The sequence below is a fragment of the Molothrus aeneus genome, chromosome 4 (genome assembly GCF_037042795.1).
Source record: "Molothrus aeneus isolate 106 chromosome 4, BPBGC_Maene_1.0, whole genome shotgun sequence".
NCBI lineage: Eukaryota > Metazoa > Chordata > Aves > Passeriformes > Icteridae > Molothrus > Molothrus aeneus.
The window spans coordinates 48042947-48070233 of record NC_089649.1 but is presented as its reverse complement, the minus strand read 5'-3'; the positions used below and the strand labels follow the sequence as shown (position 1 = coordinate 48070233).

At 39.0% G+C, this 27287-nt stretch overlaps 1 protein-coding gene across 3 annotated transcripts in view; it reads left to right on the top strand.

Annotated features, from left to right (window-relative positions):
* GABRB1 (gamma-aminobutyric acid type A receptor subunit beta1) overlaps positions 1 to 25092 on the top strand; it is a 108069-nt gene extending 82977 nt beyond the window's left edge. The window contains exons 6-11 of one of the 3 annotated variants that reach the window (XR_010783516.1): positions 11814 to 11951; positions 12059 to 12211; positions 13531 to 13781; positions 15145 to 15281; positions 15749 to 15915; positions 16025 to 16342. Coding sequence is in view for 1 of the 3 variants with exons in the window: in XM_066548460.1 (XP_066404557.1) it covers positions 11814 to 11951; positions 12059 to 12211; positions 13531 to 13781; positions 18532 to 18864 (875 nt within the window). In the remaining 2 variants the exon portion in view is untranslated. Of the gene's footprint in view, positions 1 to 11813; positions 11952 to 12058; positions 12212 to 13530; positions 13782 to 15019; positions 15282 to 15748; positions 15916 to 16024; positions 16343 to 18531 lie in introns of those variants that run through there. The other 2 variants (XR_010783515.1, XM_066548460.1) reach the window with 2 other exon arrangements.
* The last annotated feature ends 2195 nt before the right edge of the window (positions 25093 to 27287 follow it).

The following is a 27287-nucleotide window of genomic DNA, read 5'->3' as shown; positions in this document are numbered from 1 at the left end:
TAGTGCTGCAGCAGGATTCAGGGATCAACACTGCAACACTGAACTGTGCATCAGCCTTGTCAGCAGCACCCTTAGAAACCACTTGAATAGGTGAACTGAACAGGCCCACAGAAACCTGAGCAGAGACACTTGGGGAAAAGAGGAAGATTTCTTCAGTTGGCTACAGTATAAGAAATGGCAATTCTGTTTCAATTCCATTGTTTTATGGCTGTCCCTTCTTCATATGGAAATAGATCTAATACTAAATATACGTAATGCTTCTATGAAAGCACAACCAACTTAGAGTGATATTAAAGTAAATCAATAAAATGCTCCACTTGAACCTCTACATAGTTTGTTGCCAGGAAAAAAACAACTGAGTTCATACCTAAACATTTATTATCACCTTTGTTGGCACAGAGCCGGCTGAGGGAATGAGATTTGAACAGATTTATCACAGATCTCTGCTTGAGACAAGATTGCATTGATCCAGGGTATGACTGCATTTGAACAACCAAGGATGTAAGAACTTACACCTCAAACAAATAGGGATTTTTTTTAGAGATGAAAAACCTGTCTTAAATCCAAGCTTTCCCATACAGCTTTTCCTTTGCTTGTCTGCAGGCACCAGATTTATTCACCAGTAATTTATTCATGCCTAGCAATAAAAATTCACTAATGAATATTGCTGTTCTCATACCTGAGGCAGCAAGAGCTTTGAGCTGGATCCACTTATATATTGTCCCTAAAGTATCCAAAACCACTAAAAGGGCATCTGATCTCATCCTGCTTCTCACCAAGCATATCAAATTGGTTCCACAGAAAGCATAATTTCTCCTTTCTCAAAGGAGCTTGCTGCTCAGAGTATTCTAAAAGCCAGTTGCAAGGCCCCTTCCCAATTAAAAAAAAAAAAAAGTCTGGAAAGAGGATGAACCCAATTACTTTGTTAAGAGCTTCTATTTCTCATGTTCCTTAAGAGTACAGCCCCCCCAGTACCAGTTGCTTTGGTTTTTCACATCTGCAAATGAAGAGCTTCTCTCACTCACTCTCCTGCCAGACTGCCCCTGCTCTCCCATGAGACCTGTCAGCCATAAACCTGTTCTCTGGAATGTGTTGCTTCCCATGGGTCCTGTAAACCCCAGGTAAAAAAAACCCTCATTTTCTCCACTTTGACTTGTCTCTGGTTGTTACAGCATAACACTGGGAATAAAAAATTTCTTCTGCTTCTGGCCAATTTCTTTAAGTGTTCTAAAATACATATTCAGCTTTAAATTTTTTCCAAACTTGGTGGACTAAGAGGAGCAAGATAGAGGTTCCAAAACTCATATCATTCAAACAGTGCAATGCAATGCAAACTGTCTGAATGAAAAAGTCAGAAGGGTTCCTGCCTGCCCATCTTCTCTTGATGTGCCAGCTGTAAGTGATAGGATGTTCTTAGCATGTCATCCTATTGACATCTTTCCCAACTCACCAGTGTGCAGGTGGGTCTCCATCCATGCCTGCTGTACTCCCATTGCTGCCTGTGCTCTGACATGCACAAATCACCTTATTTCACAAAGACTCTGCCCCTGGATCAAATGCCATGGTCAAGCTCCCACAAAGCCTAACAAAGGAATAGGCAACAGCAGGACACAGAAAAGCACATTTTATCACAGCATACTCAGAAAACAAGCAAGACAGTACCATACAAAACACCCCAGCAAGAGCAGAGCAGGAATGGAGATCAGCACAAAAGGCTGCCAAGTTATCCCATATACTGCCCACTGGGATAGCAGAATGACTACTCTCTGGGCAACACATTTTGCAATTTGAAAATCACTTTATAATTTATTAAGGCATTTAGATAATAAAGCCTAGGTTACTCCATCTACCCTATGCAGAATATACATACTGAGCTGGTATCATTGCAAATGCACTCTCAGAAGGATCGCCCGTGGAGACTCTGCATGCACACAACAATCTGTGGATCCACATTAACTTCTGACATGCCATCCTTCTGAGCTGCAGAGAACATGCTGGCAGTAAAACAAGAGAGATTTTAAAGTTACAGCATGAGCATCCACAGCAGTCAATTTAAACATCACAGGAACAGAAAGACTAGCACAGAGCTGTGAAGCTGAGCAAGTTGTTTTTTAGATACTTTGAGAGGCAGATTCACAAATAGCTTGTTGATATTGAAACTGAGAAATTAGCCAAGTAGGACTGCATGCTTCCTTTTTTTTCCCACATCAAAAGTTAAAATGTATTTTTGGCTCAGTTTGTGTCATTCCTTACCACTCATCTTTTAAGTCAGCCACTGAGCCAAAATAATTCATTCTTCACAGCACACTAGTGTTAAGCCACAGTGACTGCTCTGTTTCCACACTTTGGAAATATTTCTTTCCCCAGAGGACTATAAATCAGTTATGTTACTTTCAGAATGTATTTTTACACTGCACACAAATTTACAAGTTACTCATATGCAGATAGTTTAGTCTATATGACTTTCACATTTTATTTTCAAAAAGATGGATAGCTTGTCTTTATATGGATGCATAGATTTTAATAGCAAATATTTGGCATTCAACAATTCCAGAACATGAGCATATGAAATTAGCAAAGCTTGGACTGTCTTAAGCACTTTTTAATTACACACAGAGGAATGCAAAGTTATTTTCACCAACTGCTCTTCTTGTTTAGTGTCATCTCAGTAATCTCAGAAGTCCCAATATGTGACCCAGAGTGTCCCCTGGTGACCACAGAGGACAGGAAAGCTGGAGCTGAGTCACTTCCCAGCACAACCTCATCAAGTCTCAGTCTTCAGCCTCTGAGACTTGTCAGGCCAGGGCAACAGCAAAAGGAAAAGCTTAGCTTGCTTTAAAAAAAAATTTGGAGGAAGGGCTGACTTCTCCAGAAGCAGCTGTGCTCTTAGATGAATCTGTGTTTCTGCAGTCAGAGCTGAAGGAAAAATAATCTTTGCACCTGGTAATATAACAATCTTGGAAGAGCCGGTATACTGTGCTTTGAGACAATACAGTTGTTCTAGAATGGCACAGTAGAATGGCACAGTCATAAGTATTCTTTATATATTTCAAGACAAGGTGTCTTCTGCCAAGGTGTGAATTGCTGTATAGAAGAAAAAAAACCCAGAACAAACTGGAGGATTCTGGTATTCATGGATTTGCTTCAGTTTGTGAAAATGAAATCTTTCCCCCAATGCATCTGTATTTACAGATATTATAAATCTTGAGAAATTATCTGCTCAGTGCCTATCCCTTCTCTGTCTTGATCTATATGTATGGTTTCTTGACACTGCAGTAATACAAATAACAAAACACAATGCCTCCAATCTCAGTGGGAAGATGACTTATCTTAAAATTATCCTAAAGCTTATCTTAAAACGCCCAAGTACAGTGGACTTGTACTTGGTTCCATGTCGGACAATACTTTTTTTTGAGCTAGAGATGGAGCAACTGAGAGGTGTTTTAAAAACTTTTGTTTCATTTCTAGTCTCATGAGAAGGGTGAGACAAATTCTTTCTACAAATCCATTTCCCACATTCCTACATTTACCTCTCTGAAAAACTTTAGCACCTGCATTAAATAATTAAAATTTTAAAAGGGTTTTCACTGTCTCAGGTGGGAACACAATATTGCACAGAAATATGTGTACTTGTATAAGACATGCTGGCATAGGTAAGAAACATACAATGTCCTGATTCATCTCCAGTCTGAGTCCTGGAAAGCAGAGACCCTACTGCCTTAAAGATGAGCAGGTTTTGGCCTGACCCACTAGAGCACCAACCAGGTGGTCCTGGATTTCAAATGCCTTTTTCACCAAGTACAACAGCGGTATCTAAAGCTGGGCGAGTCTGCCTGGCAACAAAATGAGAGCACTTAGAAGTAGATCTTAATTAGTCAAATGAAGTAAGTGCTCAAAGGCAAGATGTGTTTACAATATGAGCAGACAAAACTGTGTACCATGCAATATTGACTGAACTAAATTAATTGAATGCTAAGCAGCTGAACCTCTGTTGCTAATGTTTACATAATGTGCTTATAAATAGTGTTGTTCCCTTTTTAACTTTGTAAAGCAACTCAAGTCAGAAAAAAACTTCTAGGATTATGGCTCAGACTGTGAGAGTCATCTATTGTACAGCAGCTCAAATGAGGAAAAAAAAGAGGAAGAAAGAAACTGGTGGGGTTGAAAAAAGATTTGCATTGGACTTACAAATTCTATATCAAATGTGCTCCTGACAGCACAGCACGCACGTTGCCTTTGTCAGATTTGTGTGAAGGTGTGGAAGTCCTTTGAGTGAGCAAACAAGGTGAAGGATTGCATGAGGCTTTCAGGAGAGGGCAGGTCTCTCTCAACATGCCACAGTCTTTCATCCTGAGTCTAGCACTCCCAGACTGTGCTGCTGGGACTAGAGTAGAAACAATGTGTGGTCTGCATTTTGCTGCTCCTGGAAATGGATATTTACTTCCTCCTCCTCAAACCAGAGGGGAATAAAGGTTAGAAGAAAAAAAAACAAAGAGGAGAAATAAAAGCAAGCAAGCCTCTGCAGAAGAGGTGAGGATCTTTGGCTCACCTTTCTGCCTGCTGAGATACAGCTGGTAACCAGTAGTGTCCCCATTCAAAAGAAGAATAAGAAAGGGAGAAGCAGAAAGATCAAAGCAGATTCCAGAAAAAGGCATCTCAGAATGAAAGGAAGAGAAGATGGCTGGGATCTCTGACACTTGCTACTGGAAAGAAACAAATCTTCTTTCCAGCTCCAAGCTCTCAAGGACAGTCTGGTACCACCAGCAAGTGAAATGGCATGCAAGGCAAGGAGACTCTTTGGGTTAACTTTCTCATGCATAGCTCCTGCACTAATCACTGTTGACAAGTCTTTAGACAAGAACATGACAATGTGACTTCAGAACTTTGGTGGTTTCAACCCCACAAGAGAAGAGGATCCAGGCAAACGAGTGAGAAAGATGGAAGCAATTAAACAAAATGTTCCTCAGCATATGTAACTATCAAAGTAACTAAAGTGCCATCTTAAAACTTCATGCTGCAGAGCCATTCAAACTAACTTATAAGATGAGAAACTTGCTAAAAGTCTGTAGAAACTGATGCATGATGTGTGTGTCAGAGCTGACCTGTCCTTGAACATATTCCATGTATGATTACACAAGTGTCTGGGCTGCACAAGAGGACGCCAGTCATGAACACATACTGCTTGCCTGCTTTCTGGAAAAATGTTTGAAAACAATATGTTGCTGGTGGAAATTTTTTAGACAACAGGTCATCAAAATTATTCAAGTCCAAATCTGAATCACTGGCACTACTCACTAAGCATTTGCATATAAGGAACTTCAGAGTTTTCTATGACATCTTAGCCTCTAAGCTACTATGGGCAAGCTGCTTATTACTACACGAAATGTGTGGGCCTGAACAAGACTTTTTAATCACAGTTTCATTTACAGGAATTACACAGAGATGTGTAGAGTCAGAGGCTCTTAACATCAGGCTAAAAGTCATCACTCCAGTGATGAAAGTATTGTAAAGGTGAAAGAAATGAGATGGGTAAATCAGGCTGCACTGGAACATGTCAGACCCCTAACTGTTGTACAGACTTAGATGTAGGGTCTGTCTTAACCATTATCTTGTGTCTGAGAGTGGCCAGCAGAACATATCAATGAAGACAGAACAGAGCCTAGGATAGTGCTCTATCTACACGTGCTGATATTCCTCAGTAAGCACCTCTAGTAAGTGTTCTGCCCTTTGCTACATCCAGTCAGATATAGTATCATACTTTACAACCTGGATAGATTTTTATTCTGTGATTCCATGGCAGCTTTTGAACAAGCAGAAACTAAGGACACTCATGAGAATGAGTGATTTCTGCAGTTTATCTGTACGCTGAATTTCCCTTTATTTCTTTCAAACTAGCCTCTAGACATGATTTGTTGTTTTCTTGGTCTGAAGGTCTGATGGTGTGTAAATAATCGTGTGCTCTTCAAGCTCACCATGCTAACTTAGGATCTTACAGACTTTTTATCAGCCACCTTGCCTCCAGGCTAAAGAATCTTGACTCAGACTCAGGTCCTTTCTTCACTGGAATCAAGTGTGTCCTTCATTCTAGTCAATTTAGGATTGCTATTTTGGGCAAAGAAAGGAAACTCCAAGAAATAGCACAACGTGAATTGGAATGTATATGGAAATGCAATCAAGGAATTTTGCATTTGCTTCCCTTTCTTAATAGTTCTTTAGTTTGGGTTTTTGGTTAGGGTTCATAGCTAATGAGAATTAAATTCTTACTAGTGAACAGGAAACAAAAATACCAGTATGCCTTACAGGAGGTGCTCTCTAACATGAAAGCCATGCTAGCTAAAGCATACCAATGTGTTTCTGATTGTTCATTACACTATATTTATTTTGGCCTTTAAGTTCCTTTGCCATCACTGGCATAGTCCAGAAGAAGGGGCCAAATTAGCTGGAAGGCATTTTCAATACAAGTTTGAGTACTTACCCAGAATCCTTCATTTCCCTGTTGAGGCACAGTGATACAGACAAGTCTTGCTGTGTTAGCCATTAAAGAGATATTAAACAAAACCAAATAATGTCTCTCCCACAGGACTTTCAGGTTTGTGTCAAGTCTCACTGGCAAAAAATGATAACAAGTAAAACTGAACCAATATTAAAGGTACTTGCAAATTAAGGCAAGGTTATAATTCACTCTTTGAACTAGATTGGGATCTTGCAAGAGTGACTTTATGCTGTAATAATGTTTATTTTCCTCTTCTAATGGATAGGAAGCTATGTCTCCAACTGGGAGGGAACAGATTGCCACATACATAAAATTTAGTTTTATTTGAGAAACCTTCTTAAATAACTGACAATGTTTAGTACTCCAGCAAGTAAAAGTAACCAAGTTTTCATTTGAGCCAGTGTTGCTAAGGCTAACTCTTATCCCCAGGAAAAACAAAAAATATTTTCAGTGAAAAAAAAAAGAACCTTATACATGCAAATATGCACTCAAACACAAGTGGCAGGAAACCTTTTCTATCACCTTAATGTTAACTAGTTACACTGATTTCCAAAACACATCTTCAGATGCGTGGTGCCCCATTCACAAGTCAGATTTAAGATAAAATAGTACAATGTACTTACCACCGTATGGACTGCCTTGTGGTGTGTGGAAGGAATGAGTTATCTTCCTGTTTGAATACAATCATAGGAATAATAACAAAAAAAAAATATATATATATAAGACATTTAGCAACAAAGACCGAGTTGTTAATGAAAGACACAATCCAGGAGGAATGGAAGAGGGTTGGGGTACAATCTCAACCTCAGCTTAAGGGCCCTGTCCAGGGCCAACAGATTTGTGCACACGGAATTGCTGTAGCCTTTTGAAAGCCCTGTTTAGATCCGAAGGAAGAGATCTGGCTGCTGGGTGTTTCAGAGCTACCTGCTCCCCTGCCCCAGAGAATCAGAAGGGAAAAGGGATTCTGTTTGGACATCTCTGTTGAATTGCTAATGATAGTGGAACCATGATTTGTATTTGTGAATGTAGCACACATCCTCACTTATCCCAGAGATATTTGAGAAGTGCTGCAGTGTAAAACAGAACAGCCTGGTGACATCCCATACACTGTTGAACTTGGCTAAATCACAATGTCAGCAACATTTCTAAAGTATTTTTTTCTGTGAACAGGGAGATTTATACATAACCTATTTCTTGCCATGTGTGTATAGTTACTTTTTAAATCTGTGGTACTTCTGACCAAGCATTCTCACTTAAACTCTCAGATGCTGAGTTAAAAAAAAAAATTAAAAAAAAAAGTTGGTGATTAAGTGCTGTATTTTAAGATTAATTTTAATGAATTTAATTAATTTTAATTTAGGTATTTTAATTTCTAGACAAGATTTTCTAGGAAGCAGAAGTTTTATATCTCGAGCTGGGCAATTAAATGTGCTTTTTAGTGGTTTTAAAGATGGAAAATAATCTAGCAAACAAAAAAAAGGCTTAAGAAGGACAAATATTTTTCCAAATAATTAATTTTTAGAGGTCGCTCATTATTTAGGCCAACAAAACCACACGGAAAACTACTTGATTAAGCGAGCTAGACTGCTAGGGATGCCAGCACAGCAATGAGGCCACGCTCGCTGCAGAAGCTGGGAGCAAACCAGCTCCCTAAATAATCGGTTCGGGGTTCGGCTCCCCGCGCATCCCCCGCGCAATCCCCGCGCAATCCCCGCGCTGTCCGAGGCGGAGCGCGGGCGCCCCCGCGCGGTCGCGGGGCGCTCTGCCGGCGCTCTCCCGCGTTCGGCCCGTGGCAGCTCTTGTCTGCATCGCTGAAACGCTGCGGGCCCGCGGTGTCTCTGACTTGTATGAAATTCGTGTTCGGACATCACGGTCCAGCTGCGAGTGCTGCTCTCTCTGTCACAAAAGCAGAGCTATGCATTTAAATTGGTGTTATGTATACGTAGGCAGAGGGACAAGGATTACATGGCAAAAGAGCTGCCGAGGGAGTACCTGGGCAGTACTGATAAGTTCGGTGAACAAACCAGCATTAACACTGGCCACTGCAAGGGCAAGACTCACTTTTCCTATCACTGAAATAGCTTTTCTTCCTTTGTAAACGCTACGGCATTTGCTGCTCGAAATAAGGGGTTTCCATTGCCTGCTAGCCAGCAGTCACTACTGCTCCACACTTGGAGGTTCCTTCATTTGCATCACTACAGCTCCTCGCTTAAAGCCGCTGTCCACTTGAAAAAGGAGAAGGAGCAATCTGTCTCCTGCTCACTGTTCAGAGCTGAGATCAATTCCTGTCTTTAACCTGCAGCCAACTGTCACCCTCCTAAGTTTTCTAGAAAAAAGCCATGCCGAGCACCTGTGAAATTCCTGCACCTCTGAGCCACTGTCAGCCATGAAAAGCAATGCCCCTCACACACCTAGAACAATGTGCAAAACACATAAGGAAAGGGCATCGCACAGCAACAATCCTATCAGGGAATGGACTGCCCAGGGAGAATTTACACCTTGTTAGTGTCTAGCAGAGATTTTACAATGACTGCCAGGGAAATAATGAATGTACTGAGGTTCACTGTACCTAAAACCACAGGAAGATGTTTTTGCTCAACTACTTTTCTAAAAATGTGAATGCTCCTGGGTGAAAAACATCACTATCCCGTTCTCATAATATCCATCAACTTTAGGGAAGCTTTAATTCAAGAAAAAAATTCGATATATTCAGAAAAAGTAGCTTACATTCAAGCCACTTTTTGTTGTATTTGGAAGTTTGGAGAGATTAAAAACGTGGCCTATCAGCAGTGACAGCTTGTCTTACATGCAAGGCTCTTCCTTTTGTTTAGTTGACTTAATAACCTACTAGTTCTACTTTTCACTTAGTAGCCAAAGTCATAGAGAGCAAAACTAGGGGAAAGCACATTGTCTCCATTACAAAACTCACATGATTTCCTTTTGCAAAAATCCAACATGACCACTCATTGTATCAATAACATGGTGCAATCTTTTTGCAGGAGGTTGCACCTGTTTTCTTTTTAAATCTTCTTTCTGATATCCCAGGTGTTTCTTTGGCACCTTTGTGGGTGTTAACAACTAAATCAGTAATAATTCACCTTCAGGGAAGGGAATTTCAGCCCCAATAAGGTGCCAAACTATTATTTCTTTTCTCAAAACATCAGAGAAACTGCAGAGAGGCTGGCTGTGGCTGCCTTAAGAAGCTGCAAGTGAAGTCAGGAGCTCCTGAGGACTGGAGGCTGTTCCTCTCACTGCCCTGGGTCCCAGCCTGCGCTGCCCAAGGAAACGGCACAATCTGAGCTAAATTAAAGGGCAGGATGTGAAAAGGGCAACAGATGATGACAGCACAGAACAGAAGAATCATTTCCATCATTTTCTTCCAAAGCCTGAGGCAGAGTTCAGGATTCTCACATCTAAACCTTCACCTGTGACTTTGCAGCAAGTAGCTGCTCAACATCTAGGTAGTGATGCCCCTTTTGTTTTTTATTCTGTCCCCTAAAGACAAAGGATGGGTATTACCTCATGTAGAGGATATCTGTGTGGTACAAAGTCTACACATAATCAATGCCCTTTCAGTGTGAGATGACAGTTCCAATGCCATCTGTTTTGCACCACCTTTTCTGAGAAGAGAAATCCTTCAAGAGAAGGTTTTCATAAAACAGATTTGCAAGAAAATGAAGTTAACACTTCCCTGCCAATCTCAGTCTTGATCTTTTAAACAGTCTAAGCAGTCTTCATTCACTTTGCCATTCTGTATCACACCCAACATGTAGCTCATGTCAGCCCTGGGTTTGTGTGCACAGCCTTTAAAGCAGCTACTGAAGTCTCAGTACCAAGCAGCTACCTCGACCTTTTGCAGCGAGAAGGAATGAAAACCAGCCATGCATAGCTCTGTGTCACAGCCCTGGGATGGGTCATTTGAAACAAAAATAAAATAGCATAAGTAATGGGAAACCCAGTTTTAAGCTTGCAGCAGCAATCCATATTACATAAGTTAGTGTGGTTTTCAGAGCAATTCTGATAGTTAGAACACCATGGCACTGACAGTTCAGAAATAAAATTTGTGAACGTCTAACCTTGTTCAGCCCATCATTGTGTGTTTGTATCAAAAGATAGCTGTTCAATAGCTGCAGACTTTCCAAGCAATCTCTGGAGCTTCTCTGACTGTCACCAGGGAAACCATGGATCTGTTCTGCATGTGGTCAGTCTTCCAGGGATGAGGCTATTACCAGGCACCATCACAGGAAAAGACATCTCAAGACTAATTTCCTTAGCTTGATATTGCATATGATACTTGTGCATATGAAAGGATAGGTTCCTAACTCTGTGGAGGCTTCAAGGCTACAGTTGGTTCAACTGGCAAAAGTACTGTCAAGTTTTCTAAAGGTTTGAGTTCAAACACATGTTTTTATTTGATCTGTGTTATATGATTTAAACCTGATTACATCTAACACCTGAAGGAAAAATTTAAAAATAGATGAGATGTTCTCTCCTCTGGTAGATATCTGGGGAAAGTAAAAAAATGCAATAAAGTGGAACCAGTTTAAATATTAGTTCAAAAATGTTGTCAATTGCGAGATTTTTTTGAAACTCAGTCACTTCTGAGTTCAATCAAAATATTCCTGAAAATGGTAACAATAATGTTAACATTTCCAGTGATATAATAGCAAATTAATTTTTAATTGCATTATAAATAATCAACATCACTGTTAAAAGGAAACAGAAGAAAGGTGCTAGTTTTGGAGTAAAAAAGAAATAGTTCTGTGATAACAGAAGATCAAAGATGGCATGGTCTAATTAAAATATAAAATTCTTCATGAATATCAAAGGGTTACCTACAGCTCTGACAGACATTGTCAGGTGACACTACAGGCACCTTAATTCTTCTAGAATCATCTTTGTCTCCATTGGCTCTCAGCTGTGTATTTTGTCACATCCTGCATAGGAAACCAAATTAAAATCTGGAGACTGAACCTGTTTTTACTGTCAGAGCTCCTCCAAAGAGTTTAAAAGTTTTGCTGATTATGTGTCTGTCCGTTGGCAAACTGAGCAGCTCAAGCCTGACTGAAAAGTAGTAGTATTAGAGCTAGCTAAAAAACAAACTTTAAGGATTAATTCTGTCCTTGTTTTTTGTCTTCTCCTCTTCTACATCTAGAATCTTCCTCAGGGCACAGAGAATGCTTCTGTGTAACAGGAATGTCACAAAACAGAAGTCTGAATTCCTGTTTAACAGCAGCTCCTTCCACTTGAACTGCAACTATTTAAGCAAAGTAATAAACCAAAAAGAAAAGTAAATAATCAAATTATGCCTCTGTTTCAGATGGATACACTACTGATGATATTGAATTTTACTGGAATGGAGGAGAGTCAGCAGTGACAGGAGTTACTAACATCGAGCTCCCACAATTTTCTATTGTGGATTACAAGATGGTATCAAAGAGAGTGGAATTTACAACAGGTAAGCACTGACAAGTTAAAAAAAGTTGTCCCCTCTTCCTCCAACCCAGAAATATCAGTGCCTACCTTTTGTGAGGCATTAGTCATTATATGACTTCTTTCTTCCAGGAGCATATCCTCGACTATCACTTAGCTTCCGGCTTAAAAGAAATATTGGATACTTCATTTTGCAAACCTACATGCCTTCCACACTGATCACAATTCTGTCATGGGTGTCTTTTTGGATCAATTACGATGCCTCTGCAGCCAGAGTTGCTCTAGGTAACTTCTTCTCAAAATGACTGAATGATGTGGGCACTTGCTGCCTTTTAAAACAGTGGCACCAAATCCATTCTGCTGGTTGTAGCATCATTAATTGTGATCTTACACAAGCAGCACAGGCTTGTCAGGAAGGCAGGCAGGTGTGACCTTGCATACATCTGAAGCTCTTGCTCCACACTTTGGCTGGGATTCTGACAGACTTCCTGTTATCATAATGGTCTTTGGATCAGGCCAAAAGCATCTTGCTTCCAAACTGGAGCATGGAAGTCTAATTCAGGTGTCTAAGGGTATCTACACTGTGCTGCATGAACAGTGTTGATGTTCAAAAGTGTTCTTTCAGGCCAGATCTGTGACTGGTAGGAATACACAAGATCCTACTGACATCAGTGGAGACAGACCAGCTTACACCAAATAAATCTGGTTTACCTATAGTTGGTTCTTTCCCCTACCACCTTCCTTCCTACAATTTTCCATAACAATGGATCTTTCCATAACAATCTTCTGCACTATCTGTGCTTTAAGGCATATATGTTTTTCAGCTCTATTGCCAAAAAAACATTTTGTCCCATCTCCCTGAAAATTAAACTTGTTACACCTCTGCCTAGAGCTATTATATACATGCACTCATGACCTGTAATTAAAGCAGACTAAAAAGTAATTTCAGCCAGCTGAAAGAAAAAACACATATGAGAAAAAAAATCATTCAGTGGTGGATAACACAATGAGATGGAAATGCTTTACTTGCAAGCACCTAGTTAACAGGAGAAGTTGTTTTGGTACAAGCATATGTATTAATCTTCTCTTCACCAAAGACCATCACTTTATCAAAAGGCTTCCCTTTCTCCTTTCAATCCTCCAATTTAAATCAAATGCTAGATACTTACTGCAGATCCCCACAGCAATGCAAGTCACCTATAGGGTCAAACAGAGCTACTGCTGTAAATGAAGTAAGAAGCATTTTCTCACATAGAAAGAACAGCAATCAACTTTTGCTATCCAGGTCAGCTAACACCACATTCCCTAGTACAGTTATTGCAAAAATTAAGGCAAGGAGTTCCAACATAGCCTGGGCTATTAAAGGTTATTTCATTCATCCTCCACTTCCTGAAAAGCCAAGGAAGGTGCTATCAGCAGACTTGTTCCAGTTCCAGCAAGGACTTGTTCCTTTCCAGTTCTGCAAAACACATTCCTTTGGCTGCTAAGAAGCTGATCACATAATTAACCCATCTGCATGAGAAGTGCAATGCTGCCATTATGTCTTTTGTGCTCAAATCTCCTTCCTTGTCTCATTAGTCAATGTCTATTTCTTCTTTTGCAAGGAATCACGACTGTGCTGACCATGACCACCATCAGCACCCACCTCAGGGAGACCTTGCCAAAGATTCCCTATGTCAAGGCAATAGATATTTACCTGATGGGATGCTTTGTGTTTGTGTTCCTGGCCTTGCTGGAATATGCCTTTGTAAACTACATATTCTTTGGGAAAGGACCTCGACGTCAAAAAAAGACAGCAGGCAGAGCAGGACATGCTACAGGAGAGAAGAGCAGACTGGAAACAAATAGAGTCCAGGTAAAATGTTCAAGCTATCTTGTCAAACATTACTTTTACTGTAAAAATGTTCATTTATATGATGATAGAGATAAATACAGGTGGAACACATGTGCAAAAGCAATGCAAAATTGGAAAAAAAGCATTTAAGATTGCATAGAGAAAAATTGTATTTTAAGGAGTTCACAGCAAAATATGGTCTGTTCCATCTTCAACTGGAAACAGAGTAAGAAAATGCAAATGACTATTTAGGACATGTGTTTCTTTCTTCTTCATATTTCTTACAGAAGAAGTACAAGGGGTACAAGGAAGTTAAATATTTATGACTTCAGCTGTATCTTTTTTTGCTTTAGAAGGTGGTATAGAAGAAATGTTTAAAGTTCCTCTTTACATACAGAAACTTCACCAAAAATAAAAAGCATAGACAAGCTTGGTTGCTTCAGTGAGCCCTGAATGAAGCCTGTAGGACTGACCTTTGAGGAACACAAGGATGCTGCTGCTAGGTTATAACAGCTTTCATAGATGTCAGGATTTTTCCCTCAGTTAAATTCAGGCACACCACAATTACCCCCTCTTTAAAAAACAGGCCAGAAAACTTACAGAAAGTAATACTATGGACATATTTTTAATGAGGATGAGTTTAATTATGCAAAATGTCAATGAGCACTTGCAAATATCATAAACCTATTTCACTTTTCCCCAGCTTTTCAGAAACAAACCCTTTGAAGCCTCAGGTGTATTTGGCCCAGTCTAATGCAGAGGAAAATACATATCCTAACAAGCCAAAAATTTTCTTCCTTTCTGTGCTTTCCTTACAATATATTACATCCAGGTATTAATGAGATTTTGCCCAGGCTGTCCTATAAACTTCTTTACTGCTGTGGCCTGAGGTGAAAACATTTGAACAAAACTGTATTCATGCCCTCTGTTCAGTTTGAAGAATGAGACCAACACATAAAACTCTAAGTAAGACTTCATCTTGATAAAAGGCTACAGTGTCACATACACATCAGGAAGTGCATTTCAGAAACTCTGTGATATCTTATTAATTCTAGAGCTGTGTGTTTGGTGTCCCACCACTACAGCTATGCCTCATTAACAAAGCCATCAAATCCTCAGTCTCAGTGAACTCAGCAGCCCATTAAAAGTTCTTTGCCTTCTGTCCCACTGTGTAGGAGATACTTTATTACAGTGAGGGCACAAATTCAGTTCAGGCAATCAGCAGTCTCCAAGACCCCACAAAGTACTGTCTTCCACAGAGCACAGCAGATAAGCCACTCCAGCGTGGATTGTCATGCACAGATGCTGTCTATCCATTTCTATGGAAAATAAGGAAGGGGAAAAAACAACATAACCCACAAATTCTGACCAGCTACCTCAACAGCTCCTGAGATAACCCAGCCTAGGTGAGAAGCCACACAGCAAGGATTCATGATGAAGAGGAAGTCAAGACTTCTTCAGAGGTCAGCCTTGGCTACATGTGCCCCAGTGCACTGAACTGAGGAAAGGATAAGAGTGCAGGTAAGTTCTTCTCCTACATATTTGGAGAGTTCATTTAACTAACAAAATGCCATAACTCATAACTAAAAGCTTTTGTCTAAATGTTATGCAGCAAAGATTACACTGGGATTGGTACTCAGAATGGGATGGAAAGTTTTTAAAGCACCACCATTGCATACACCATCATTTTTCTGATAGAAAAAGGAAGTCATACATGTTTTGAGCCAGGATTTCTAAATGCTCACACTTCAGACAGCAATCCCATTCTGAGACTGAGAGTCCTTTGAGTGAACAGACTGCTTTCTGCCTGTACAGTGCAGGTTTGTGATTGTAAATACGTAAATAGGCACACATATACATAAACACACACATGTGAATGCATATTGGTGAATTTTGTGTTCCACATACTGAGGTGAGACATTGTGAACATTAGTTTTACTCAGCATAGAAATGCTAATTTCCAACAGTTGTATTTCTGTCTTTGGCAGGAAGAGTGCACATGACCAGAACAGTGGGGGACACAGCAAGGTTCTGTTACCTCCAGTGAAACAGCTCCCAGCCCCTCTCCATCATTTCTTGAGATTTTTCACTGGTATTATGATGCCTGCACCAGAGCAGGGGAAAGTCGTTTTTTGAGCATAAAAGAAGTACAGTTGTAAGTATGGGACATTTTTTCCCTTTTATTCTTGACCCACACCATTTATCCATACAGGCACCTGTAACTATTAGACAATATGTAACAGTGCTTCATCTCTTTGTGCCAGGTGAAGATATTGATCATTCTCATCTGACATTCAGCTCCAAAGACCAAAAGAGTTCAAATTCCTCCACCAGATAACACAAGCTTTAGATGCTTGAGCAACACTCAGCAAACAATATGAACAGTATAGAGAAGACCAGATGAAAAATGAAACAGAACTGCTGTTTCATATGTGGCTGTTCCATACTCTAAAGACTGAAGAAGATGGAAATAAAGTCTCTCCACCTTCACAATTTATGCCATTTTTATTTTTAATATACAAAAACTATTAATTTGTAGTAAACAATCTTTCTGTTTCTATGAATAAAGCATAAAGACTGTTTATATCTCCTTGTTCATTTGTCAAACTGAGATGTCACTGACAGGGACAGCCTGAGAGAGACCCCTCATCAGGTCTTCCCAGTTTATGACCCTTAGTGGGTCTTCCTCTTTATTTATGTTACCCACTGCCAGCAACAGCCAGCACCTGGGAAGGACTCACACTAACAGCTTATGGAATATCACTATTTATTAATAAAAAATGGGGACAGGTTAAGGTTCAAGGATTGCCAGTGATAGTATCTGACTGCACAGAAAAAATGTCAGATCTTCGGAGTAAATGAGTAGTCCCATAGTTATGGCAGTCCTCTGAAGAGTAGAAGACCCTAGCTTAAATTTTCCTTCTTCTTAAATTTAAAGAACTGACGTAAGAAGTATGAATATACAGTCCATATCTCAAGCAAACATTTGAAACACCATGCTGATTTTTGACAAGCTGACCTTTCTAACCCAGAACATGTGAGCTTTTCCCACCAAAACAGTGGTAGGAACTAGGGTGTTACCACTGAATTCTCATTTCAGCACATTTGTCGTCAATCAATTTCCAAACCAGAATAGTGCATTTTCTACCTGTGATGCCTTATTGCTTCACTTAGAAGGCTTTTTTGCCCCACAGTTCTCTTGTGTGGATTTTGTACAAATACTCCTTTCACTGCTTTTCTTTCAGTTAGTAAGTGCTTAGTCTGGCACAGTGCAAATATGCTGTCAGTAATGATGTAAAGATTTCTTCTTGTGATGGGAAAGAACATCTTCCACATTGCCAGGTGGAACTGAAACTTTCTTTAGTCCCATCTTTCCTTTGCAGCAACTCGCAAAAACTAGGTTTCCCTGTGTGTTTTGTTTGGAATTTCTTCTTGCACATACTTCAAATCTGCTGTAATTATTATATAATTTTCTAGGTCTGCTATGTCTTACTAAAAATGTAAAGCTCAGAGTGTAAACAAAGCCCTGCATTTCAATGGTGCCTCACAAGACTAGATATTTTCTATAATTAATACCTTATTCGCTGATATAAAGGCATCCACAGACACGATCGAGTTTGTTATAAATTTGGGATAGGTCCAACACCACAATTTACCAAAAACAACAGTAATATTCAAGCCTCAAGGTGAAGACCTTGAAGTTTCATTTAAGAGGCCAGTGTTATGAAGTATATTTCTCTCATATGAGCCATGGTGAATGTTTAAACATCTGTGAATTTGAAACATCTATTAAGTCTTTGTGGAGAAATCAGAAGTTAACCTGGAAATACCACAAAAACTTTTCAAAAGAGGTTTTACTACAAATATGTAGAAAATGAAAGATTTGTGAAAAGGAGAACATTTCACAGCAATGCAGCAATTCATGGTTAATAGCACTCATACATGAGAAGACAATGATACAAAAATATTTAATATTTATATATATATAATTGTTTGTGCCAGACATGTACATACTGGTTGCAGTTTTCAGTTCTTTGCTCAGGTATTTAAAACAGTGCTTTAATTAATAGCACAAATAAAGGGACAAACATATTTGAAACAGCTGCTTCTGACACTAACACATAAAAATGCAACTGAATGTAAGTTTTCATTTAATAAATAGGATTATTCTATCTGCACATGAACAAGTTAATGTGCTATGGTTTCATCCCTGTAATAGAGTAATTGCCCAAAATCAATTCTCATCACGAGTATTTTATAATAACTGATAAAATATATGTGTATCGTGTATCTACATGCTCTTCATATGATGAACCCATTGTTAAAAAATTTTTAGAAACTAACCTGCAGCACAAAACCAGTCAAAAACTGTTTAAAATGGGCAGAGACAGCAACATTTTCTTTTCATCTTGACTGTGTGAAAGCTTCAGGTGCCAGTCACCAGATTTTGAAGATCAGTATTTCAAAAAGACCATGGTCCAAGTAAAAGATAAAGTTACAAAAGTCTTATTTCACAGAGAATGAGACAATTAACTGAATTACAAGACCAAGGAGTCGAGTCAGGATGGAAGGTGCTTAGATGTTGAATAGCTAATTTCACACCAGTCAGGAAAGTGTATTCAGTGTCTTTTCACCTTTGTGAATGCTGTACCAGACGGGACTGACACTGCAGCCCCAGGAGCACCCTGACACTAGAGCCACAAGGTCCATCTGGGAAACACCTTGGGCTGGCTGAGGAGCTTGTCTAATCCCCATTCCTTCCTTGACACAGGTTGATGCCCATGGAAACATGCTTCTGGAACCTCTTGAGCTACGAAATAACATTTGCACCATCTTCCATGAGCCCCGAGCCACCACGCACACGTACGACAGTGCCAACCTGCAGCACAGAAGAGCCACTTCCAGCAGAGACCTCTACAGCAGGAGTGCTCTGGACAGGCACAGGCTCCATAAAAAAGGACACTTACGCAGGAGGGCATCCCAGATCAAAGTCAAAATCCCTGACCTGACTGATGTTAACCTGATAGACAAGTGGTCCAGAGTGGTCTTTCCCATCATGTTTATTCTTTTTAATGTTGTTTACTGGCTGTATTATGTCCACTAAGTTATGCAATCATGTTACCACAGACTAACATAATTAGACTTGTTTCTTTTCCTTCTCAATTTCATTAATTCTGAAGAACTGCAGGTAGCTATAATGTTCCATGTTCAACGTAAGATTCTCCACCATGGATCACTTCTAGATTTAAGCTTTAAAAAAAAAACAAAAACAAACAAACAAAAAAACAACCCAACACAAATCCAGGGTTGCAACATTTAGATCAGAACAGTACAGATCAGCTCTTAAGGGGCATCTTGAGAAAAATTGCTCTACCTTGATTTTTACAAAGTTTATGTATCACCCATGACCTTTCTGTGCTAAATTTATTTTTTTTTAAGTGGAAATTTGTCCCACTGTATTTCTTATCACATATTGGCAGCTCACAGCAGCATGCTTCCAAACAACACAGTCAAACTACTAGTAGTGCCTATGTCACTGTCTTTCACCATTCAGAGTGTAGAGAAATGTGAAGAAATTACAGTTTAAAGAATTATAACTATTGCACCATGCTTCACTTCAAACTTAATAGCTTTACTGGAAAGTATTTCCATAGTGTGTTTGAGAAATATCACTCAAGGAGAAGTCAAATAACATTTTCATAGACAGAGATCTTCAAAAGAAAAAAGGGTAGCAGAGAGAAATCCCACTGAGTATCCAAGCAAGTAATCAGCTGATTTGATCTTAATGGAATTCTGTTATTTCCACAATAACAGAAGCAAAGTCATTATTTATGAGAACAGTTGTGCCGTATGTAATTTAGTATTAAAAAGTAGAAAACAAACACATATTGATTCCTTGAAGCAACTCTATGGGATACCCCAGGCCAAGATTTTTCTTAACACCAAGTTTTCTGTGTTTTCTGGTAATTGCAACATTCTCCCAAAAGTTGGAAGATGTCTGGGAACAGATCTGAGGAAATTTCTGCACACAGTTTCCTTCAGATTTCTTTATTCCACTCAGGAGATGCAGCTGAGCCTTACAGCACACTGGCAATGCAGGTGCACTCCTCCTGAGGAGCTGCCTCTTCAAACCTGGCTGCCCATTGCCTGACACAGCTCCAGCCAAGGAGCCACAGGCAATGTCCATGCAGCTGAGAAGCAACAGATCAGTCATCTTCTACCTATATTAAACAGGCAATAATATATATAAAATAAATTAAATTAAGGAAGTCTTGCAAACTGAACTTTACAAAACCGCAAAAAATAGCACCAGGAGGGAGACAGCAGTAGGACCATATGTGCTGTCCATTGCAAACACATATCCATTAAATAGTTTTGAATTCTTTGAACTGGCATGAGACTTAACAGAGTAAGTCCATGAGCCATTGAATTTGCTTGCTTCATGCTTATACACAAAAATTAATTCAAAGAAAGGAATGAATTCTGCAGATTTGTAGTATAAAATACAACCATCAATGATTCATGTTTTGCATTACCAGATTTCCAAAAGACATTCACAGACAGACCTCAGGTAAGTAATTAAGCCCAGCTGATCCAGTGGTGAAGCGATACTGCAACCTCTCCTTACAGCTGCAGTGAACATTTTAGAAGAGCCAACATCTAACATGACTTCAAAAAGTCTTTAGGTTAAAAAAAAAGGATCCTTTGTTTTGGATTACAAGGGCAAAGATCAGCTTTACTGATCTTCAGCATTTCTTTTGCAGGCCCCTAACATATCCATACATATATTTTTCTAGTTTATGGTTCAGCCAGATACTCCTGGCACAGTTAATAGGTACATTTAAAATCAGTTACATTGTACAGTTCCAAACAAAAAAACAAAAACAAAAACAAAACCAAAAACAAACAAACAAACAAACAAAAAAAAAACCAAAAAAAAATGGAGCAGAGTAAAAGCCATTAACAAAACAAGAGCAGGGCACATGCAAAACTCCTTAAGAACAGCATGTCCCAAAATAGGAGGATGTAGCCTTCTGCCCAGGAGACACTGAACACATACCTATCCAAATCCCAGCCCCACAGGACATTTTGAGCAGCACACACCAAGGCCTGTCTGCATCAAGAGCTGGAAGCCACCACCACCACCTGAGTCAGGAAACAGCTGCCAGCTCTTGGTGCAAAGTTTGGCAGCAGGGACTAATAACCCATCGCATACAGAGGCAAGAGCTACTAACTGTATGTACAAGTTCTAGAGAAAAAAGCAGAAGAAATCATTTCTCACTGAGAGCAATAGCTTGGTAGCAAGGAAAAGCCAGTGGTTATTAGTGGCATGGCATGGCAAAATGAGTCCATTTATAGGCTACCCAGATACAATGCCATCTGGAGCTAGAAATTATGGAGAACAAAACAAACATGATATCTTCCTGTCAATAAGTTGGAGTAATTTGGCTGGCTTCATACAATAAAGCTGAATAATGCTGTAATGCTAAGTTCCCTCACAGTTGTACTTCAGTAGTTTCCCTCACCTGAAGAACCAGACTTCAAGATCAGCCCAGGTAAGGTCCTGTTGCTAATTAGATTTTAGCTAAACTCCCATGCAGTTTGTGCAGCTCTCATGCAATTTCTACTGGAAGTCATTTTTGGCTGGGTTTCCTGAGGTGTTGAGTTTCTACTGTCCCTGAGCATGTACATTTGTGTGCCTACCTGGGAGTCTCCCAACAATATTTGAATCTATTGATAATATCAACCAATAATTTTCTTTTCGTTCAAAAGCTGAAAAAACAGTAAGGATGTGAGATACTACATTCCTACAAGTTTCAACAAAGCAGCTAGGTTAGCTAGGACAAACGTCACAATAATCACCCTTCTTGTCAGCCTTCACAGACACAAAAACCAGTCTTTTCAGTGAAACAGGAATATTTTTGACATTACATTTCTTTATGCTACCACTGAACAGCACAGAGGTTGCAATTTCAGAATACCTGCTGGTTCACCTAGTTCACCCTTACAGGAAATGTTCCTTCCCTTTGTACTGCAAGTAGAGGATTTCTTGACATAAATCACAAGGAAAGTCACCCAGGGGCTGAGGGCCACATTCCACCAGCTGTTTCCTATCACCAAGGAGCCTGTTCCCATGAATTCTGACATATTGAGGATGCATTGCTAATACGTCCTTGGGAGTATTAGTAAAAAAAGGCTGGATTATATCTGTTATGTAAAAAAATACTTTAAAAATGGGTTCTCTATTACAAAGCATGACCTCCCCACATCTGTGACTGTGCATTTCCTCCTACCTCCTTGGGCAACCAATCATCCTGCAGCCCAAGCAAGGCAAGAATCACACGAGAATAATGAATTTCAGCATGTAATAATGCTGAAATGTATATGCACTGGCTGAAAGAATTAAGTGATGAATAAAAAAGGTACCATTTCTTAAAAGAAGACCAGGTGACTTTGGTCTACTTGCTGCCCTGGAGTGCAGAGGTAACTCTAATGGTGTTGTTTGTTCCTTGCCATGTGTATTTCTCAATTATTTTGTAAGTAATCTTGAATCTCCCAGAATTATAAAAACATGCCTTCTTGTCCCATGCTGGTGCCAATCTAAGAAATGGCCTGGTACTCACTCTTTCACATTTTTTTATTGCAAAGTCCAATTGCATTTGAGTATGAATCTCAATGAGGAACTAATATAATTACATGGCAGCAGAAGTATGTCATATTGTTAGAGATCATCTCTGACCAATTTCTTTTAACTCGTCCCTGGCTCTCTGTACCTGCACAGTCTCATGCAAAAGTATAAAATCAGTCACACTGCCAAAGTGTAAGAAAGATGGTTTCCTTTAGCAGATCATGCCTTTTGGTCATAACATCAGCCATCTCATCTGTGAACATACCAGTCTCCTTGTTCCCGTCTCTGAAACTTCATTTGCTGTTTTGATCTAGCTGACAACATATTACCTGATTTTTTTTTAGATTTTTAGAAGAAACTTTGAATGTTGTACACTATAGCTAACATTTCTGAAACAAATCAGGCAAATCATCATTTCAAGAAAGAGCTGAATGAGACTTTGGCATAGGTAAAGAATTCAGGACTGGTTTTTACAAAGGAAGTTTATAGCAGCTCTCAGATGATCCAGTGTTGCTCTGGCTCCCATTTAAAACAATATCAATAGAAATATAACAGATCTGAAACCTCTGCCTTCACCCCCTCCAGAAAAAATTACTGTAGCCATCAAAAAAATTTATTTAATCTATATGGTGCTAGGAATCCTTCCCCACAGATAGTCCATCACCAAAGCAGTCCCTGTGGAACTGTGGCAAATCCCAGTTATAAAAATCCCCACACCTTCCAGTGCCTTTCATTACTCTATTAGCTAAACTAGCTGAGTAACCCAGTGCTTAAAAATAGCCAGAGCCTTCTCTCTGTAGTACTCTCCACACAGGCCTGAAAAAGTCCAAAAAATGATATTTGTGATATTTGCCTCCTTTTCTAGGTTTTGGTGGGAGTCATTTGGTCTTTCTGGAGAAGCTCTGAAGCAGGTATGAACTAAAATTTTACAGAGGAAAGAGTGTATATCACCAAATGTAACTGAGGTTGATTTAAAGTAAAAAAAAATTATGGACTATCTTGATGCACTTATGAAAGCATTCTTTAGTACTAGAAGAGTAAAAATCCTTTTACTGCTGATACTGCATTTTAAATATTAATTCACAAATCAAAATGATAGCAAAATGTGCATACTTCAGGATAGGGTGTTACTGGTTCTTAAAACCACCTTTCAGAAGAAAGCATAATTATGTCTCAACATGTTTCCCATCAGAAAGGCTTGCTTCAGAACTCAGAAATGTTCCACAGACTTATTTAGATCTTTTAAAAACACAGCTTCTTGGCATATATAATAGCTTTGTTGCAAAAGCAGTTTTATAAACAATTGTCAATTCCATACTGACAGTTTGCTGCTCATATGCAGTTCTGGTTCCTTTTAGCATACAAAGATCAAAGCTGACATGGCTGATATGAAAAAAAGTTTTTTCTGAAATCAAGGGAAGAGTTCTGTGAAACAGAGAAAAATGCAATGGACGCCAGCAGAGGACAAGTAACATTATTTTTATAATTCACTTTTTATATTTTGTATCAAGATATGCTGATTTTCTGATTCAAATTGCAGGTCTGTTTATGCAATGTGAATTTCTGTAGGTGCTTTTTAGGTGGTGAAATTAAAACTTCCTACAGTGTGTCTATTATATTGTAGGTACTGATTTCATTAGCTTTTGTTTCAAAAAGCCTCCTGTACAAAGTTTTGTTTCTGGTGTAAATTACATACTCAAGAGGCCTCTCCTTAGTACCTGCAAAACCAGAGAGATTTCCTGAACACCTTTATGATGGTTGGCTTGGGGGCTTTTTGCCGATGCCACTGCAGGCCCCAGAGTGAGCTGCTCTGCCAGGTAGGACTGGGAGAACAGGAACCCAGGGTCTAGAATTGGGCCAAAGGAGCAGCATCTCCTGGGAACAATACTTACCAGTTAGTGTGGTGGGATGTGCAAACTCCAGAGCTATTCCACATGCTGCAGCCAGTTAATTGGAATGAGCTCACACGTGGAAGAATGTAGGAAAATACAGATATTGGCAAATAGAGCAGAAAAGCAAGGACAAAATTCAGTTCTTTGATGCTAATTGGGCCTCTTTAAACGCTCATACCTTTGGCCTAATTCTTAGTCACAAGTACAAGTTTCTTTGTCAATGGGGCTCCTCACACCACAAACTCTCCTCAAGACATGCTCCTGGCCACAAGCTTGTTTCAGATGCTTTTGTCCTGTGTAGGTTTGTCCTATTTACTACCTGCTTATGTCTACCTGCATCCAGCAAAGTGTAGCTGAAGATGACACCACTGTAATGGTTTTTGTGAAAGCTCTGGCTTTTTTCATTAACCTGGTCTGGTAGAGTCTCCACAAAGGCCTTATCTGTCACAACAGGAGATCTTGCTTGTTCCAGAAGTACCTAATTCTCTGAGCAAAGAGAAAAAGAAATAAAATCTGACAGACAGTACAAAGAGCAAGCTCTGTTCTCCATTCTTTCTGGTCCTTTTCCTTGCCATCTGCTGGAGGCCATTATGTGCCTATCATTGCTCTGTAGAGATGTAAGGTCAGGATGCACATTTCAAATACAATGCCATGTTTTAGCTCCTGCTTCTCAACTGCTTGTCAACTGGAGCTCCTGTCTCCCTCTAGCCATTCACACTGTGTTGTTATGCTCCCTATTAAAAACTTAATTTTGATGGTTATATTAAAAATACTCTTTTTCAATAAAGTCTAACACCTATAAAAAAAAGCATCTCATTGCACATTTATTTCTGTCAACAACAGCAGTATCAGAAACCTGTCTTCTTGTTAAAGCAAAAAACCATTGAAAAAAGATTTTTTCAGCCTTTTCTGTTCAGTGCTGCAGTAGAGGACAGAGAAATATAGGATGATACTACAGACTGAACACCACTACATACCCTTAATTAGAAATCCATTATTACAGAAGTTGCTGAAGAATTTAAAATGAAGCTATGTAAACACTTTAAGTCTACTATTAAGAAAAAGTCACAAATATTGAAAGTAGAATCTGTAGCAGATTCTGCAACAGAAGTTTCACTGGTTATACATAAAAATGGAAGTTATTATTTGTGGCCTCTTGTTATTGAGAAAATACCACTATTTTGTATTTTTGAACAGTTGATGTTGAAAACTAAGAGGCAGCAACACAAAAGTTCACTTCAGCAACACACTAAAAATTAGTTTTAAATATCCATCTTTCACTGAAGTACAGAATTTCTAGGTATTTTTTTTTAGTTTTCACAGTACATCTATAAATTATATGAATACATCAGCACACAAGTTTCTTCTGTCCAAACGACATCCCAAACGAGTACACTTTTATGAAATAAATTGCTGTTATTAAATCTGCAACTATAAATACAAGTAGTTTCCAGTCCTTTTGTCTTTTTGATAAAAACCAGCATGGCAACAATAAAAACAAAAAGTAAAGCCTCTTTTCTCTAGACAAGCCTTTCAGCAATACATGCCCATCAGATGAGCAAGAGTTATACCTTCAGACATGCATCATATACTACATGGAGCATTTGAACACATAAGGCCATATTCACCTATAAAGCAACTAGATCTAGAGGAAAGGAAAAAGCATAGTCAACACAAATATACCTATAAATAAAATAAAGAGACTTGGTAAATTTATTCCTTACACTCACAATTAAAAAAACCAGCATCCTCCTACCATGCTGCTGGACAACCTGTAGTAACTCTTTCCAGATTTTTAATAAAATTAAACAATTATCAATTCCAATCTGATTTTTAGTTTGAATTTTGTACCATTTATACAAGGCCTTTATCTGTTATATTTGATCCATTATGAAATTTGTTGCTTATGGAGATTTGAGACTATGATCAAGCCATATCTGTTAGAGGTTGCACTCTTTTCACTAAGATACATCTTCCACTCTTTCATCTTTACAACTTTACCCACTTCTCCACACTTCTTCATTCTTCAATTGCTGAGACTGAACATGTATATCTGATTAAATGTATCAGTGCCAAATAAGAGAGAAACAATATACTTAGGTTTCCTATCTATTAAACCCATTAAAATCCTCTTTATAGAAGCCTTTCTACAAGAGCTTCTTTTCCTCCTCTTCTGTGACCAGTACTCTGAAGTCCATTATTTTATATTAGTATACTTAACTTTGCATATATGAAAACCTATGGCACAACAAAATACAGTGGAATAAACTCAAGACCCTGATTTTGAAACTAGGAATAAAGTTAAGTCATCAGTAATTTTCCTTATTATTATACAAAACTTGCCTAAGACACACATATGCACACAATGAGAATCATACATCAGTATTCATGTAAGCATTACAGATAATTTGCTCTTTATGTATGGAAAAGTGGTCTAAAAAATAGTAGAAAATGTAAGACCTCTGGTGTATCCTTCCCTAGTGTTAGTGCTTTTAACTATTGTTACATACTACAATCAAAACTCCGTCTGGTTTCAGAAAAGTTTAGAGTAGAATTTACTAATTATCTCCTGTATTAAGTGAGCTAGGAATATCTTTCTCATAGTCTATATAGGTGAGCTTCTCTCCAGCACTGCACCCCCTTTTGAAAACATTAATATTTTTAATTGAAAAGCTACCAACTAAGGTACAAAAACTAAGCTAAAAACTACAACTTTACTCTGAATAAAGCTGCAGTGCTTTCTCTACAACTTCTGAGCACTGAACAGAGTGCCTAGAGAAATTGTGGTGCCTCAATCACTGGGAAATACTCAAGACAGCTGGAGACAGGCCTGTACATCCTGCTCTACATTACCCTGTTTGAGCAATGAAGGTAACCTCCAGAGCTCACATCCAACCTCAACTTCAGTCATTCTACACTAGTTTTGTTTGTAAAGGTGATTTTCCCTAAAAGCATCTAAAAAGATTGTATATAGTAATTCATAAATGAAAAAGCAGCCTACTACAA